Here is a 16,479-nt window from a genome sequence, read left to right on the forward strand (position 1 = left end):
TGAGCTGGCATTTCCACTTTAAAAGTCAGCTAAACATTTCACTTTCATACTATACAGTCAGTAACATTCACAAGAAAAATTGCACAGGTCTTTCAAGTCAAGGAAAAAAGACCAAGACATATTCTGAGAAAAGCTAACACCAAGAAAACGTTTTAATTAAACTATAGAAACAATGGTTATAGTACAGAATATGAGCAAAAAGATACACCATGTTATAAGTACTTACAAAGTTACAAACCATTTGCTTCCTTAAACATTTTTCGTATTTTAAGTTCATACATGATGATCATTTTTACCATTGGGGGGTAGGAAAAAAAAGGTGTATTTATCATCGGCTAGATGTGCTCACTGTATGCTCCGTTATTTATATGCAAGGCCCGGGTGACTGGAAGTGCAGTTGTCAGGCATTTTAATAAACTGGACAGCCATTTGTTTCTGCACGACAAGGCATCTTTACACAGGAGCAACCAGGAGAAAACAGGAAACAGCCAAGCACTCTGCACTGCAACACGCCACCTTAACAGCTAACCAGCATTACTCAACTGCTACACAACTGCGCCTAGTGCACAAAAATACATAAGAGAAGAGATTAGAATTGTGTTTGGTAAACAAGCCTTCCAAAAAAATCAAGTCTTTTCACCTGAAAAGTCTTTATACAAATTTGGGTTCAGATTACCATTTAGACCTGAAGGTAAATAACATACAAACAAATTTACACCAACTTTTGTAGGTTTTTAATTTTAAGGAATGAAGGCAATGCTGAGTCAATCTCTTGACAGCTTTAGGCTGTGTAATGGCTGCACATGTTTCCTTAAAAGTCAGGAGGCCACAAATTAGGTTACCAATCTGTTTAATTTCAAACAAAAAAAGTCAGCACTATATAAACAAAAAGGAAATTTTACCTCAAACATCCAAGCCAATAATGAAATCTGAAGTCGTTCACCTCACTAAATTACAAGAAATTTGAATAACAGCAACAAAATGGCACATAAAATGAAGTTTGCCACCTGAGGCAAAGCTTAAAACAATAAAAAGTTAGACAAAATGTTACAAAATAACCTTTTCAACAGCCAGTTGCTTGTTCCAAGGACTCTGATGAACTGAGTATGTGGTCCTTTTCCCCCAAGTTTTCTGTTAAGTTGCTTGTCGACACATCTAGGTTTGAAAAGAAAGAAGTTCAGTTTACCTTCCATTACTATGAAGTCACCCAAAGTGCACATGGTTTCAATTTCAGGCATGTACTTACTAAGGCTCTGGTGAAACAAGTAGGTTACAAAAAGGTTCCACCCAGCCATTCTTAGTTTTTTAAAGGCCCAATTAGGAAATTTTCAAAGGCTACCATCAGCACTTACAAATCTGCTTGTGTTCTTGGCCAAATAACCAAGGTGAAAAATGGTAAAGGGGAGGGAAAAGGGGGGTAAAAAAAAAAGACAAAAAAAAAAAAAGGGCTGTATCCAAACAAAAACAAGTTGAAATCAAAAAAATTAGTCTACATTTCAAGATAAGTTTTAGTTTTCAAATGAAAACATTTGGCAATTGAGAATGCTTTAATATCTGAGCGACTTAGGGCCCTTTCCTTTTAAAAAATAGGACCAAACGATTTGAGAGTTAAAGACACACTATCCTTTCCCCACCCAGTGCAATACCTGTAAACTTTTTGGGGGTTCCAAAAGTTCATTCCTTCTTTTTGCAATTCGTTTGCCACATCCATTAGAATAATGACGTCCCAGTCAGTACAACAATAGTTGAACTGATCGTTTTCTCTAAGAGGATAGTGCATCTTTAACATTTAAAGACAAACCTGCTCCAATACACGCCCACAGAAACTGGTCCCTGGAGGATCAGCCAAATCAGTTAAAATCTGCAATACTGGCCAATATTCTTTTATCAAACAGGAGACCGCAGCTTTAAAGGGGAAAATGCAGACGTTGGATAAAAACAGCAAGAAAGAGTCATTTTCATTAATAGGTCTCAAACAGTTTACGAAACAGCCACCGTTATCTAAGCGTCACACACATCCTTTCTGCAGACCCCTCTTCAGTATTCTACTCCCAAAGCCGAGTTCGCTCCGAGCAGCGGCGCTCCTCACGTGAGGAGCCACTTTTCTACCAACACGGATCAAAACCTGCCGCCGCAAACCCCGTCTCCGCATTCGGGTCACGTGTAGCCGGGCACCCGGCTCCCCGCGGACATTACCGTTTGCTTAAGAGGACACCGCGCCTTCCTCTTCGGGAGACTTGGGGGGGCTCTTGGACCGCGACCTGGACTTGGACTCCCTCTTGGACACGGGCGGGGGGCTCCTGGACCGCGAGCGGGACCGGGACCGCGAGCGGGACCGGGACACCGACGACGACTTGGACTTGGACCTCCGCGCCGACCGGGACTTGGAGGTGGAGCGCGACCGCGAGCGGGTGCGCGACCGGGACTTGGAGCGGCTGTAGCGGGAGCGGCTGCGGGACCGGGAGCGGCTCCGACTGCGGGAGCGGCTGCGGCGCCGCCGCCTCGGGCTGCGGGCGGGGACGAGGGCGCGTCAGGGCTCCGCGAGGCGCCGCGCCCCGCCCGCCGCCATTACCCCGCCGCCCGCCCGAGACGCCATTTCCCTGCTCGGAGCCGGGGTCCTCCGCCCCCGCCCGGGCCCCCGCCTACCTGCGGCTCCGGCGCCCGTAGCCGCCACCCCCGTAGCGGCGGGGAGGCGGCCCGCGGCGGCTGTGGTGCGAGTCGGGCGGGCGGCCGTAGCGCGCCATCTGCACCCGCAGCTCGCGGCCGTCCAGCACCGCGCCGTCCATGGCGTCCATGGCGTCCTCGGCGTCGCGCTTGTCGTGGAAGCGGACGAAGGCGAAGCCGCGGGACTCCTTGGTGTAGCGGTCGCGCGGGATGTACACGTCGCCGACGCGCCCGTACTTCTCGAAAACGCGCCTCAGCGTGTCGGGGGAGGTGCGGTAGGTCAGGTTGTCCACCTTGAGGGAGGTCATACCCTCCACGTCGGGAGGCGGGCGACCGTAACTCATGGCTCTGCGCAGCCGGCCGGGCCTCGCAACCGCGCGCGGAAAAACGAACGCCCTGGGCGGGCCCGCGCACTCCGCTGGGGCGGCGGCGGCGGTTTCCTCACACTAGCTCGGCTCGACGCCGCGCCTCGACGCCGGCAGTTGGCTTCCGCGTGGAAACGTTTCTGAAAGGCCTGACAGACGACGCGAGCGGGCGACGCCAGCAGCCGTCCGCAGCACAGAAGCAACCGGGCGAGCGGCTTCCTCGCCGCCCGTTTATATCCCTCCCCACAAAATGGCGCCCACGCCACCCGGAAATGAATCCTCTGATTGGCTCGCCCCGCCCCGCCCCGCAACGTTTCTGCCGCGCGTCCCGCCCCCGGCCAGCGCGCCTGCGCAGAACCCGGCGGGCGGGCCGAAAAGCGCGGAGTCACCGCGGCTGGAAGGGGGGAGCGGAATCGCGGGCAGTTAGAAAGCCCGCGAAACGGTCCTTCCGGCTGGGTCCTCTGGCGCCGGAGGAAGAGGAGGTGCTCCCGTCTGGGCTCCGCCTCCTGTTCCGTGCCAGTGTCCGAGCTCCACGCAGCTTTTCAGCTCGGACTCCGGCCCCGCCTCTGTCAGAGGGGGTACTCCTTCCCCTGGTTGGCTCTCTGTGTCCCCAGCTGCCTCACACCCAGCTATGTCACTCTCAGGTCGCCTCCCGCAATTCCCCACTGTTTCGTTCGGTTCCGCTTTCAGTCCCCCTTCGTCACTCCCCCCGGGCTGGGCCCCTGTCACCTCAAGGGGGCGAGAGAGCTCTTGTAACGCGCCTGCGCGTCCTGGGCCTCCCGGGACTACACGTCCCAGCGGGGCGAGCGGCTGGCGCCACGGCGGTAGTCAGGTGACCGGGTCGCCGGACCGGCCCTGGGTCAGGGCCCCGCGGGCGGGGCCGCGCCGGCCTCTGCTGCTCGCCCTCGGCCCCTCGTCCCCTCGCGGGCCCCTCAGCGTGGGCAGCATCGCTCCTGGCGCGTCTGCGGGCTCTTCCCTGCTCGGATTCTGTCCGAGGAATGTCCTAACTGTGCCCGCGGGGACAACTGCATCCTAAACCCGGGGTTCTGGTCCCAGAGCTGGAGGTTGGCAGCGTGGCTCTCTCGCTCCCGGCCCTGCTGCCCCTCACCGTCTCGTTTCTTTCCCCAGGATTGTCAGTGGCTTCGCCCCGAGGAGAGCTGACGGCCCCGGGCTGCTGCTGATCTCCCGCAGAGCTGAGCCAAAATGTCCCCGGAATCTAAAAAGCTTTTCAACATCATTGTTTTAGGAATTGCCTTTATGTTTATGTTCACCGCCTTTCAAACTTGTGGAAATGTGGCGGTGAGTTGGGATCTGTTGGCCCTTCTTTGAAGTGCCTGTGTCGTACATGGCGCGTTCCAAAAGCTGATAATAAACGTTCATTGCGCGGCTTAAATCGCGCCTTTTAGTTTGTCACCCGTACTCGTTTTTGATGAGTAGGTTTGCTTTCCTGTGCCAGGTAGTTCTTCTCCGTGCGGAATGGGACACTGCTGTTTATGTCTCCGCTTTGGTTTGGGGGTCGGAGGTTGGCCTGTTTCCTTCTTGTTTGTGTTGAGGTCTGCATTATACTCGGAGTGTTAAGGCATGGTGTGCGTAGCTACCCCCCGCCCCCGTCATTGGTTTGTCGTCCTTTTTCTGCTCTCACAGTCGGCTTTCAATATTAAGTATTGAGCATCTTGAATTTTTACTTTAAGTTGAACTGGGAGACTTTCCAGGAGGGAGGGCGGTTGCCAAAACTTTTGGTGTGTTGATTAGTTTTATCTTCCACACAGCAAACTGTCATCAGGAGCTTAAATAACACCGATTTTCACGGCAGTGGATATACCAGGTACTGTGCTATATGTTTGGTCTCATTTTGTGTATTATCGTGGTTTGCTTAAATGCCATCAAAATCACTCGCCGTACAATACCGTGGCTGAATTAGTAGCGATTGCTTTTTTTCTTCTCTGTATCTGGACTATTTGGGAGAACCTAGTAGAATAAAGGTGATGCGTTTAGGTTTCATGTAGAATTAGACACTGGGTTTGAAATCCTGGCTTCACAACTTAATCGCTGCCTTGTCTTAGGCCAGTTGCTTCCATGAACCTGGTTTCCTTGCTCAGATTAGGCATGGAAAGTGCTTGGCACGTTACCTGGGATTTCATAAGCACTCAAGTATTATCATATTACATCTTTCCAATCTTACACAGAGGATGTTTTATATGCTCCTTGAAACATTTGGTCTCCCTGTTTCTGTAATTTCATAATGATTCATATACGGTCGTCAGCAGTTTTTAGATTTTTATTAAGGTGGTTAGTCCCAATTTTGCAAATGGAGAAAACGAAGTGAAAAGAACTTCGTTAGTCACTAGTACACTGTGACTGGAGCTGGGAAGGTAATATGTACAAGTATCTAAGCACCAATAGTTTCTTATTTCTCTACAGTTAGGTATTAGATTGTGGCCAACACCCATCCTGAGTGTCATTCCTCTGCCCCACCAAAGTCTTACTCGGTTCTTTATGACCTATCCTAAGCCTGACCTTGTAAAGAGATGTTAATGCCCATTTTTCTAAATGATTAATAGTAATACCATAACTTTTTGTCGTACTTAACTTCATGTGTATTCTAAAGAACAAATGAGAGAACATTTGAGATTTGAGAGAGTCATAACATCCAAAGAATAATTTATGAATTTAGGACCTTCAAAATGGTTTCAGTCACACTTTGTCACAAGACATAATATACTAGGTAGGGCTGGCTCTTCAGTAGCTGAATAATGTTCAGTGAGACCACTAGGTTGGCTTAAATAAATTCTGGCTTAAGCAAGTTTTAACTCTATGCTTGTTATGTATAGCCGTGAAATTACATGCAGTTGCCAGGAGTTGTAGGCTAAGCCTGTAGAGCAGACTGGTGGACTCGGGCCCCTGGAGTCAGATTACCAGGTATGGGACTCTGGCTCCACCATTCACCAACTAGCCCGCTGCATTTTTGGCAGGTTACGTAGTCCCTCTCTGTGTTTCAGTTTTCTTTCCTGTAAAAGGATAATAACAGTGCTTTCTTCACAGAGCTATTAGGATTAAAAGAGGAATTAGGTATAAAGTTCTTGGCATAGTCCTGTTACACTCGTATGTTATACGTTAGCTGTTATTATAATTTACCACTTCCTGAAAATCCATATTGTCCAGCGCAGACTGCTTCAGAGAAACATTTGATGAGAGACTTCAATATTTTGTACAAGTGAAAACTTTTAATTTTTATGTCATTCAGTTTAAGGACATAATTATAAATTCTGACTAAAGAATATGAATGCTTATTGCAAAAAAAATCTGTAGACTTTAAGTAGATTTGAAGAAATGAACTTTGAGACAGTGCTTCAAGAGTTTTGTTTCGTTTGTTTTGTGTGTGTTCTGTGTACAGCATGGCAATTATTTATGGAGTGTTCTCTGCTTCAAATTTGATCACGCCATCCGTGGTTGCCATTGTAGGACCTCAACTCTCTATGTTTGCTAGTGGTTTATTTTACAGGTGAGTAGTGCCATTTTTTCACTCATTTATTTAGAACACATTCAGCATTTTTCAAGCACATAGTAAATGACGGGCTTGCTGACTTGGACGGAACAGAATATAGGCGATATTTTAGGGATTTGGCTCTATGCTTGATGCTCAAGGATACCATATAGTTTTAATGTGATGGGATGTGTGTATATTTGCTTTTGTTTTACTAGTACTAAAAATAGTATCCAAAAATCTCTTTCCATGAGAGCTGAAAAGAATTTCCTGTGAAATAATCTTATTTTATATCGTTGACTAGCAGGAACATTCACATGAAATAACTAAACTTTTCTTCTGTGCCATAGAACTACAATTCCATCACATACTGAGCAATTGGCAAAGCCCAATTGCCAACCTTCACTCAGTGTCTGATTTTACAAATTTAAAATAGTAATTTAAGAAATGAGTAGTAGGTCCCATTTGTCCCTTTTGTTTGTTTTCAACACTGGAGAAGTCCTTTACAGGCTGAATTTTAAAAGAGGAGAATGCTCAGAATTGATTCCTAGAAGGCATAATTGGCATTCTATTTCAGGTATTGTTTGACTGTAATGCATTGACCTGTTATATTTTAGCATGTACATTGCCGTTTTTATCCAGCCTTTCCCATGGTCCTTCTACACAGCCTCTGTTTTCATTGGAATTGCAGCTGCTGGTGAGCATTTTGGAGTTTATTATCTCTGTTTTCTGGGGCTTATCTAAGAGTATCATTTATGTGTTTGGTATGTAAAACTAAGTGATTTAATTCCCTTGATAACCTTTTGGTTTTAATTTTAGTACTGTGGACAGCACAAGGAAACTGCCTGACAATAAATTCCGATGAGCACACTATTGGGAGAAACAGTGGAATTTTCTGGGCACTTTTACAATCGAGGTAATAATCCTTTTAGAGCTCAATCTTTCCTTTAATTTTTTTGTCACACCCGTTTTTTATATCTTTGTTGTATCAAAAACTCACATGTTCTATGACTTTAGTTCTTAGCTGCATATAATACAGATTTAAAATTTTATAGAATTATAATGCATGGATCTACTTCAAATGCATTGAAATTTATGATTAGTAAACAGAAAATAATATTAACCATAATACATTTAGCATTGGATATACTTTAAGGGACTGTTGGGTTCATTACTTAATTTCAATAATCTTCACAACCTCATGAGAGGAGGAAACAGGCCTAAAAGTTAAGTAAGTGATCCGATTTAAACCATCATTATCTGGATTGCAAAGGCCACATCCTTCTCACCTAACTACACTACCTGATAGCAATTTATGTATGTATATATTTAAATTCAAAAGTGAGACTATATCAACACTGAAAGATACAGCATGTTATGTATTTCCTAAGTAGAAAGCAACAACCATCATTCTGTCATGGAATCTGTCCTGAGGCTTTACCCTCGTGGACCTTGACTAACGTAACATGCTGGCATTGACACGGCTTAACAAATGAGAGGGTTTAATTTTAAGGGGTTGCGTGTTACGAAACTAGAGTGTAAGTGGATGATTCCTCTAGGAAGGTGTACGAAATAAAGGATCTGATTAGATGCAGCTAACTAAATTATGGATTTTTCCCCATAGATTCTTTAAAATACAGGATTTTTAAATTAGCATAAGCTTGTTTCCAGAGAGTCATTTCCAGAGTTCTAATAATAAATCACATGTTTCAAAATGAGTCAAGACTTCTTTGAAGGGTGGTTCTGAATCAGGTTACTGTCACGTGGAGGGAGCCTGAACTCCATCTGGGTCAGTTAAGTTTTTCAGAGAGGGTCAGGGCGGAGTTGATACTTTTAAATGATCTAGGGCAGGTAAATACTTCTTAAATTATATATGCCTCCGTCTTTCTTTTTTTAACAAGTAATGGAAAAATTGTTTAAAAACTATAAATGAAAATAATCTCCCAACATTCTCTCTTCCATTTTTTTCCACAAGCTTGTTCTTTGGAAATCTCTACATATATTTTGCTTGGCAAGGGAAAACTCAAATATCAGGTTTGTTTTATTCATTTCACTTTATTCGAATACGTGCAAAGCACAATAGCAGTTTCACAAAAATAGTCATTATTGCTTTGTTCAAATTGTTCTGATGAACCTTGGTACCTTAAGTTCTCTTAAATCTTAGCTTTTAGTAACTTTTTTCCTTGGATTATATTATTAAGCTAGAATTATAGATAATGACTATGCTTCAAGTGATATCTCAAGGTATGGGAGAAGGTTATGTCATGAATGAGGATACGACTCAATTGTCAGACTTTTGAACTCTTAATTGTTTTGTTTTTATGCTTCTTTGATTCAAAGAGTAAGATTATGTTCTTGTGCTGTTTTTTCTCTTGGCTTATTGGTATTTCTCTAACTGAAAGACAAAGGTGGAGATAATAAAATTTATCTCCTCGTCCTAGGTTTTTACTGATGCAATAAGTAAAAACTTAACGAGGAAGTGTTTTGACAGTCATAAACAAACTCTGCAGTTGTTTGTATGGTCAGTGCAATCTACTTTCTTCTGTTTTCTTCCCAGAGAGTGACCGAAGAACAGTGTTTATTGCCCTGACAGTGATTAGCCTTATAGGGACAGTTCTTTTCTTTCTCATTCGGAAACCAGATTCTGCAAATGTCCTAGGAGAAGATGAATCTTCTGATGACCAGGACATGGACGTCAACGAGTAAGAAGTTGGAACTGTTCCTTTTTATTTGAAAATGTATTTTGAGTAGCTCTAGTCTAGAGATTACCAACCTTTTTGTAGTCCTAACTGATACCAGATCTTGGGCAGATATGAGGGAAAAGTTTTAAAGTAAATGAGGGGAAGAAGATAAAGAAAATCTTTCAGGGGAGGAAGAAGGAAAAGAAGGTAGACAGAGACCAGGGAGGTAGCTTTGCCCCACCCATGCCTATAGGATCTGAGGGGGCTTATTGTAGAATAAGTATGTGTCTTATACTAGAAATGGCTTTCTTTGATATCTCACTAAACTGAATTAGGAGTATGTGCAGCTGAGTGCTAGCTGAATCAATTGTATTTTAATAGTCTGTAGAATATAAATCAATTCCTTTTTATTTGGGGCCTGAAGGGTAAAAAATTAGAATCCTACATCCCATCCTATCCAAGTACAAGATGAGGGTACTATCAATTAAATAGGGTCTAAATAGTATTTGCTTCCAGACAGAGCATGAGTTTTTATGGTGAGGAGAAAAGTTTTCCTGTTGGTTAGAACATCCTACCCTTTTTGTGTCAATAATTTATTTATTTAAGTTAACTAGATCTTTGTTAGGTTTCTCTCTCTCTCTCTGTCTCTCTCTCTGAACAGTATCACTTAAAGATATAGGAGAAGTAGGTATGGCTGGTAGGATAATCATAATAAACAACTACACTTATATTATCTCTCTTAATTCTCACAACTAAATGGTAGTGTCCCTATCTTATAAACGAGGAAATGAAACTTAAAGAAATGAAGTAATTTGTCTAAAACCCTGCAATTAATAATGGCAAAGCAGGACTCAGGCTCCAAAACCCACATTTTTCATCAATACATTGTGCTGCACCCAACCTTGAACCACAGGGGTGCTATTGCTTTGGAAGAGTACTTCTGATGAAGGACTTACTTTTTACACAGTAGGAGTGGTGGAAAATTGAGCTACTACAAATTGTTTTTACAGGGTGGAAATTGCAGGCTAGAGATTTCTGCCTGACCTATCATATCTGAAAAAGACATGCGTGAATATGTGCAATCAACTTTGTAAGAAAGAATGGTGTTCTTGTTAATAAAGAGCCAGCCTTTAATCACATTCTGATTAAATGGATGTGGCTCCATGGAGCCAGGAACACTGACAGGCCCTGGGGATATTTGCCAGACCATGTAGGGGACAGAAGCTTTCCTTGTTGAAAACATGATAGTTTTTTGTTCTCTCTTCAATTTTCCGGGGAAAAAACTGTTTTTCTTTATTTTCTCAGGTCTACCCAGAACAATATGACAAAGGCAGTAGATGCATTTAGTAAGTATTTTCTGTATCTGAAATGTGGGAGAACTTCAACACTTGCCTTTCTCCTTCCCCCTGGTAACTAGATTGACGATACCCCAGTATTTTCATTTTTCTAGGTATGTTGCTCAAAAATACATGAGTCCTCTCAGTAAATACCTCTGTACCATGGGGGTGTGAAGAATGGGTGCTATCCCACAGCATGACCCCAGTGGGTGTGTGAGGGAGGTTTGAGAAGGCTGCAGAGAACTCAGGAATTGGGAATTTAAATGAGAAAGTGAAGACACACAGGCCGTTTCTTCAAGTGTTGTTCATAGCTCCTCAGAACAGATGGGGAACTCTGGTGACTGCAGAGTTTGTAAGAACAATCATGCTCATCTGTTGAGGGTTCTTCCTGGCTAAACCTCTTTATTTGTTTTATTTTATTTTATTCTCACAACAATTCTATGAGTATCATATGACCTGTAGATATAACCTATTATTGTCTCCATTTCATGGAAGAGGAAACTGAGGTGTAGAGAAATGATTTACCCAGGGTCAAACAACTAGCACATGATTGAGGTGGGATTCTAGCCCAAACTGTCTGACAGGCAGACCCAGCATTTCCCATAATGAATGTCTTGAGGTTCTTTCAGAAATAGGCAACCATGGCTTCCATTTCCAAGGAGGCCTGATATGGGTCAATTCTTTGTTTCTGCCTGCAGCTCTCAGCTTCTTTGTCTTCCCAGGAGAATGAATCTGACTGAGGTAGTTACTGTCTAGCATGGAGCAGTCTTCTGGGACCACATTCTCTCAGTAAACCCCCGCATAGGCCACTGGGCCGAATACACATACTTATATAGCTAGTCTATAGGCTGCCTTGAACGGGTGCAGATTCTTGATCTCATCAGCTGTGGTCTAGGTCAGATGACACAAAGCACGCCAACTTTTAGCCAGGAATTTCTGTAGCCTCTTTTTTTAGAAAGGGCCTATGGGTGTGGTAATTTGAGCCTCGAATACATAGTACATCATTGTTAAGGCTGTTCGATCAGGCTTTTATTGTACGCGTTTCTTATATTTCCGGCATACATTCATAATTATAAATTGGGCTACACATTATAATTAAAAAGAGAAATAGCCTGACTTTCCCCTAGCAAGATGGAAGGAAGGTCACCGCAGTCAAAGGTCTGGCTTTCAGCTGTGCAGGTCTACAGACTTGTTTGTCAGAAGTCCTATTATTGATAAGAGGGGCCAGACGGGGAAGGACTCAAGCTAAACAAACTCACAGAAATCACAGTGTAACCATTTCTGATGGCGTTTAATATTTTTCGGTGAGCCCTTTCATGGATATTTCCTTCTTGTTAGCGGGGCCTAGAAAGCCACATTGGGTTATTTGGCAAGCATGGAGTCAGGAAAAGGATCTTTAGGGTATGGGATGGTTCGTTCAGCTCTGGGGAGGCTTGACGTAGCTTCCCTGCTCTGTTACTGAACCCCACTTTCATCTGTCTATTGATATTAACCAGATTCAGGATGCCCTTCCTAGATAGTTGTACGAACTTTGCCTCAATTTCTCCATCTGTGGAATGAGGCACTAATACAATTCGAGCTGCATGCTTTTCATCATGGAGCTAGTTGTTTCCTTGGTGGAGTTCAGGAGTAATAGGATATTGGATTGTCAGGTTTGAATGGGGAGAAAGAAGGCAGCAGCCAAAAAAGGTAAGGCATACATATAAGGTGCTATAGGACAAGCAGATTTAGGAGGTGGTCCCTGAGCATTTGGGGAGTGACATGCGGTTATGTGGTGGCAGGAAACCATAGGCAAAGAGGAAAAGGAAGAATGTCCGGACTTCGAGTAATTTGTCTGTGCGCCAGAGTTTCATTTATTATTTAATCATACATTCCTTCAGTTTATGCTATGGTGGATGTTGTACAGAAAAGGTTCATACTTATCTAAAGAAGCTCTTAGCGGTAATTCTTCCAGAACATATATGTTTAATGCAATTCTAGAAAATTTTAAAGAATTTATTTTTTGCTATTAATGAAATGACCTAAAATTCATCTGGAATAATAAATATCTGAGAATAGCCAAGAGAATTTTTAAAAAGGAGAAGAAGGACTTTCCTTAACAAATATTAAAACCTATTATGAGTTTAATTGAAAACATTGGAATAGAAAGGGCAAGAGGACTAAAGTCTAAATCAAGTCCATGTCCATATGGGAATATAGAATACAATAAAAGAGACTCTTAAATAAGCGAGGTTAGGTAGCTGACTGCAGAGAAAACTACATAGATTCCTATCTTATATACTTCCTATCTTGTACTAAAATCCCAGGTAGATTAAATGTAAAAATGAAACCATAAAAGCAATCAAAGAAGTTAATTGGGTAAAGAAAAGCCTTTCAAGCAGGTCTGTTAAACAATAAGGGAAAAGAACACTGTGGTTACCTAAAATATAAAATTTCAATCTCCCAAAACAGCCTAATGACGTCAAAATGGCTGGGAAAATATTTGCAGTATATTATAAAGAGCTATTATGAACCAATAAGAAAAGCATTAAAAGTTCTGCAGAAAATAGATATTTTATAAACAAAGGAAAATTGTTATAGTTCTAAGCATAAGAAATGCAAAATAGAAAGTTTTCTGTCAAATTTCAAAAGATAAAAAATCATTCTCAATATTATGGGGGGTAGGTAATTACGTGCATAAGACCACACTGCTGATAAGAATATGCACTTGTATTACTTTCTGAAGAGCGGTTTGTCAGTAAGTATCAAAAGCCTTAAAATGTTTGTGATTTTACCCCAGCAATTCCACTAATAGGATTATCCTCAGGACATAATTGAGAATTTTTTTCAAGATTTAACTACCAAGATGTCTATATTAGTGAGAAACTGGAAATAATGTAAATATTGAACTACAAGGTGTTAGTGTATCTGTATAACAGATTACCCTAGCTATTAAAAGGATCACTGCAAATCTTAGAAAACATTTGCTTTATTATGTGAAAACAAATTATAAAATAGTATATATCTAGTGGAATCTGTTTTTATTTTTTAAAAAAGGAAAAGTCTGCCAGGGGACCCATTAAAGTATTAGATTATGGTCTTTTTTTCCTTGATAGCTTTTCGAGATATAACTCACGTAGTATGCAATTCACCCGTTTAACGCGTGCGACTCTCTCGTTTTTAGTAGACTCACAGAGCTGTGCAGTTGTCTCCACAGTCAATTTTAGAACCTATTTAACACCCCTCTTCCCCCAAAGGACCCCTGTACCCATCAGCAGTCACTTCCCATTCTCTCCCCTCAACCTCCATCCCTTAATCTACTTTCTGTCTCTATGGATTTGCCTGTCCTCGACATTTCATAAAAGGAACCATACAACATGTGATCTTTTATCTAGCATAATGGTTTCAACGTTCATGTTATAGCATGTTATAAAGTTTGGGTGGATTTTAGTTTTTGGGTATCATGAGTAATGCTGCTATGAATATTCGTGTACAAGTTTTTACATGGTCATATGTTTTCAGATCTCTTGGATACATACCTAGGAGTGGTGGGATTGCTAGGTCGTGTGGTATCTCTATGTTTAACTTTTTGAGGAACTACCAGATTGTTTTCCAAAGTGGCTGTAGCATATTACATTTCCACCAGCAGTGTATGAGGGTTCCAGTTTCTTCACATCCTTGAGTGGTTATCTGCCTTTTTGATTATAGCCATTCTAATGGCTGTGAAGTGGTATCTTGTGGTTTTGATTTGCGTTTCCCTAATGGCTAATGATGTTGAGCTTATAGACCATGTGTATATCTTCCTTGGAGAAATGTCTGCTCAGATTCTTTGCTCATTTTTTACTTGGATTGTTTGTCTTTTTATTATTAAATTATAAGTGTTCTTCATATATTCTAGATAAAAGTCCCATATATGTGATTTGCAAATATTTTCTCCCATTCTTTGGATTGACTTTTCATTTTCTTGATGGGAACTTTTGAAGTACAAAAATTTTTAATTTTTTTTTTTTTTTTTAAATTTTTAATTTTTGATGGTCTAATTTATTTTTTTCTTTTGGTCCTAAGAAGGCTCTGCTGAAGTCACACGGATTTACTTCTATGTTTTCTTCTAGGAGTTTTATAGTTTTAGCTCTTACATTTGGCTCTATAATTCATTTTGAGTTATTTTTCTGTGTTTTGTGAGGGTCCAACTTCATTCTTTTACATGTGGATATCCAGTTGTCCCAGCACCATTTGTTGAAAAGACTATTTTTACCCCCATTGAATTGTGTTGGCACCCTTGTTGAAAACCAATTGACCGTAAGAGTAGGAGTTTATTTCTAGATACATGTCTGTCCTTAATGCCAGTAGGTGCTGTGTTGATTATTAAGTTTTGAAATTGGAAAGTGTGAGTCCTCTAACTTTGTTCTTTTTCAAAATTGTTTTGGCTATTGTGGGTCCCTTGAATTTCCATATGAATTTTAGGATCAGTTTGTCGATTTCAGCTAATAGATTATGTTGTTGTGTGTGTGTTTCAAATAGACTTTGTTTTTTAGAGCAATTTTAGGTTCACTGCAAAATTGAAAGGAAGGTACAGAGATTTCTCATCTACTCCCTGTCCACACCTGCACAGCCTCCCCCGTTATCAACAGCTCCCACCAGAGTGGGACTGATGAAGCTGCGTGGACACATTATCACCAGGCATCCACAATTTACATGAGGGTTCACCTTGATGAACATTTTATGGGTTTGGACAAAAATAATGACATGTATCTACCATTTATAGTATCATAGTAGATTCTGTTTTAAAATTTTTGTTAGCTAAATCTGATTATTCCAAACTAAACAAGCTTTGCCAATGTAATTTTTTAATTAATTAAAAATATTGTTTTAAACTTTGTATTGATCATGGATTTTCGCCCCCTGGAAATAGGTAAAAATGATCGATGGAAATATCTTACTGCATTTAGTCTGACTACTACATTTCATTGAAAATAGAGAAAAAAGTATCCGCTTTTGCACACGGAGAAATTCAGGACAGAGTGTTTGTGACTTACTTCAGTTTCACAGCCAGCAGTTGAATAAGAACTAAACTGTGGATCCACTCACTATCAATTTAGGATATTGAGTAATGACCTTAAATTATGATATATAAGCAGATTCAGAAAGACAGTTAAAACATGCAGTTTTTAGAAATGAATTTTTCCATATCAGATTTCAACCAAATTGAGCAACATTAAAGTGATCACAACAAGTATACAGCACCGAAGTCTCAATTCTCAGATCCAGAGTGACCGTCTCAGGAAGTTCTACCCCAGCTGTTGTGGTCAAAAAGCTCCCGGTGATTCCGATCTCCAGTCCAGGATAATTCCTGAGGGAAGCCAGCACTTTCCCCACGATTGGCTCCCTTAGTAGTCTAACCTTTAATCAAGTTTGCTTGTGTGTTTGATTCTATGTTTTTTCTCCATTTCATGGTTTTTGTTTTTTTGTTTTGTAATTAGAACTGGAGAATGTGTTTGAGAAACGTGACTCTAGACTATATAAGCAGTTGAAATAAACATTTTATTTATAGAACAGCTTGAGTTCATACCTTAAGCATTTTAATCGGAATCATTAACCTCTGTCCCAGTGTATTTGTTTACTGGCAATATTGACAAAGGGGTGTTTCAGTTGAATAAATGTTTTAGAATTTCTGTTTAATTGAAATCTAGTTAAGTACTCCTAAATTGTTTTCTTTTTTACAGAAAAGTCTCTTAAATTATGTGTCACCAAGGAGATGCTCCTTCTCAGTATTACAACTGCTTATACAGGTAATGGGATTAAGTTTTGTTTTTCTGTTGCTGCATACTGACAATAAAGACCAAAAACCATTCTTTATTATTCTTTCTCATAGTTCTGTGCATTCACTGGGCTCGGCTGAAGGGTGCTTCTAATGGTTTCAGTGGGGGTCTCTTTTGGGTGCTGTTAGAGGGACGGCAGGGGCTGGAAAT

The 16,479-nt window shown here is 41.6% G+C and overlaps 2 protein-coding genes across 18 annotated transcripts in view; one reads left to right on the top strand and one right to left on the bottom strand.

Annotated features, from left to right (window-relative positions):
* Nucleotides 1-121: 121 nt before the first annotated feature.
* Nucleotides 122-3,544, bottom strand: SRSF2 (serine and arginine rich splicing factor 2). 8 transcript variants are annotated; one of them, XR_013992012.1, is made up of 5 exons: nucleotides 2,647-3,276; nucleotides 2,197-2,507; nucleotides 1,802-1,905; nucleotides 1,060-1,155; nucleotides 122-559 (listed from the first exon to the last, which is right to left on the bottom strand). XR_013992012.1 is itself a non-coding variant. In XM_081029328.1 (3 exons), the coding sequence occupies exons 1-2, from the start codon at nucleotides 3,006-3,008 to the stop codon at nucleotides 2,204-2,206; spliced, it is 666 nt and encodes a 221-aa protein (XP_080885454.1). In that variant the 5' UTR covers nucleotides 3,009-3,544; the 3' UTR covers nucleotides 122-1,155; nucleotides 2,197-2,203. The 8 variants fall into 8 exon arrangements, 2 of the variants coding, with proteins under 2 accessions (XP_080885454.1, XP_080885453.1); XR_013992009.1 differs by lacking the exon at nucleotides 1,802-1,905 and having other exon boundaries at nucleotides 2,647-3,544; XR_013992010.1 differs by having other exon boundaries at nucleotides 1,060-1,619; nucleotides 1,798-2,507; nucleotides 2,647-3,297.
* Nucleotides 2,414-16,479, top strand: part of MFSD11 (major facilitator superfamily domain containing 11) — a 29,412-nt gene continuing 15,346 nt past the window's right edge. For 7 of the 10 annotated variants that reach the window (XR_013992002.1, XR_013992003.1, XR_013992004.1 and 4 more), the window contains exons 1-9: nucleotides 3,864-4,328; nucleotides 4,799-4,854; nucleotides 6,424-6,531; nucleotides 7,131-7,210; nucleotides 7,333-7,429; nucleotides 8,489-8,547; nucleotides 9,071-9,215; nucleotides 10,500-10,540; nucleotides 16,234-16,299. Coding sequence is in view for 4 of the 10 variants with exons in the window: in XM_081029318.1 (XP_080885444.1) it covers nucleotides 4,233-4,328; nucleotides 4,799-4,854; nucleotides 6,424-6,531; nucleotides 7,131-7,210; nucleotides 7,333-7,429; nucleotides 8,489-8,547; nucleotides 9,071-9,215; nucleotides 10,500-10,540; nucleotides 16,234-16,299 (748 nt within the window). In the remaining 6 variants the exon portion in view is untranslated. Of the gene's footprint in view, nucleotides 2,940-3,745; nucleotides 4,329-4,798; nucleotides 4,855-6,423; nucleotides 6,532-7,130; nucleotides 7,211-7,332; nucleotides 7,430-8,488; nucleotides 8,548-9,070; nucleotides 9,216-10,499; nucleotides 10,541-16,233; nucleotides 16,300-16,479 lie in introns of those variants that run through there. The other 3 variants (XM_081029317.1, XM_081029316.1, XM_081029315.1) reach the window with 3 other exon arrangements.

This window comes from Rhinolophus hipposideros (assembly GCF_964194185.1).
Source record: "Rhinolophus hipposideros genome assembly, chromosome: 20".
NCBI classification, from domain to species: Eukaryota; Metazoa; Chordata; class Mammalia; order Chiroptera; family Rhinolophidae; genus Rhinolophus; species Rhinolophus hipposideros.

What these genes read in the sequence shown, in the direction of transcription:
- SRSF2 (XM_081029328.1), bottom strand. Translation starts at nt 3,008, where the DNA reads ATGAGTTACGGTCGCCCGCCTCCCGACGTGGAGGGTATGACCTCCCTC. An exon ending in TACGGGCGCCGGAGCCGCAG is followed by an intron (nt 2,508 to 2,646) that starts GTAGGCGGGGGC and finishes CCCCGCCCGCAG; the next exon opens with CCCGAGGCGGCGGCGCCGCA.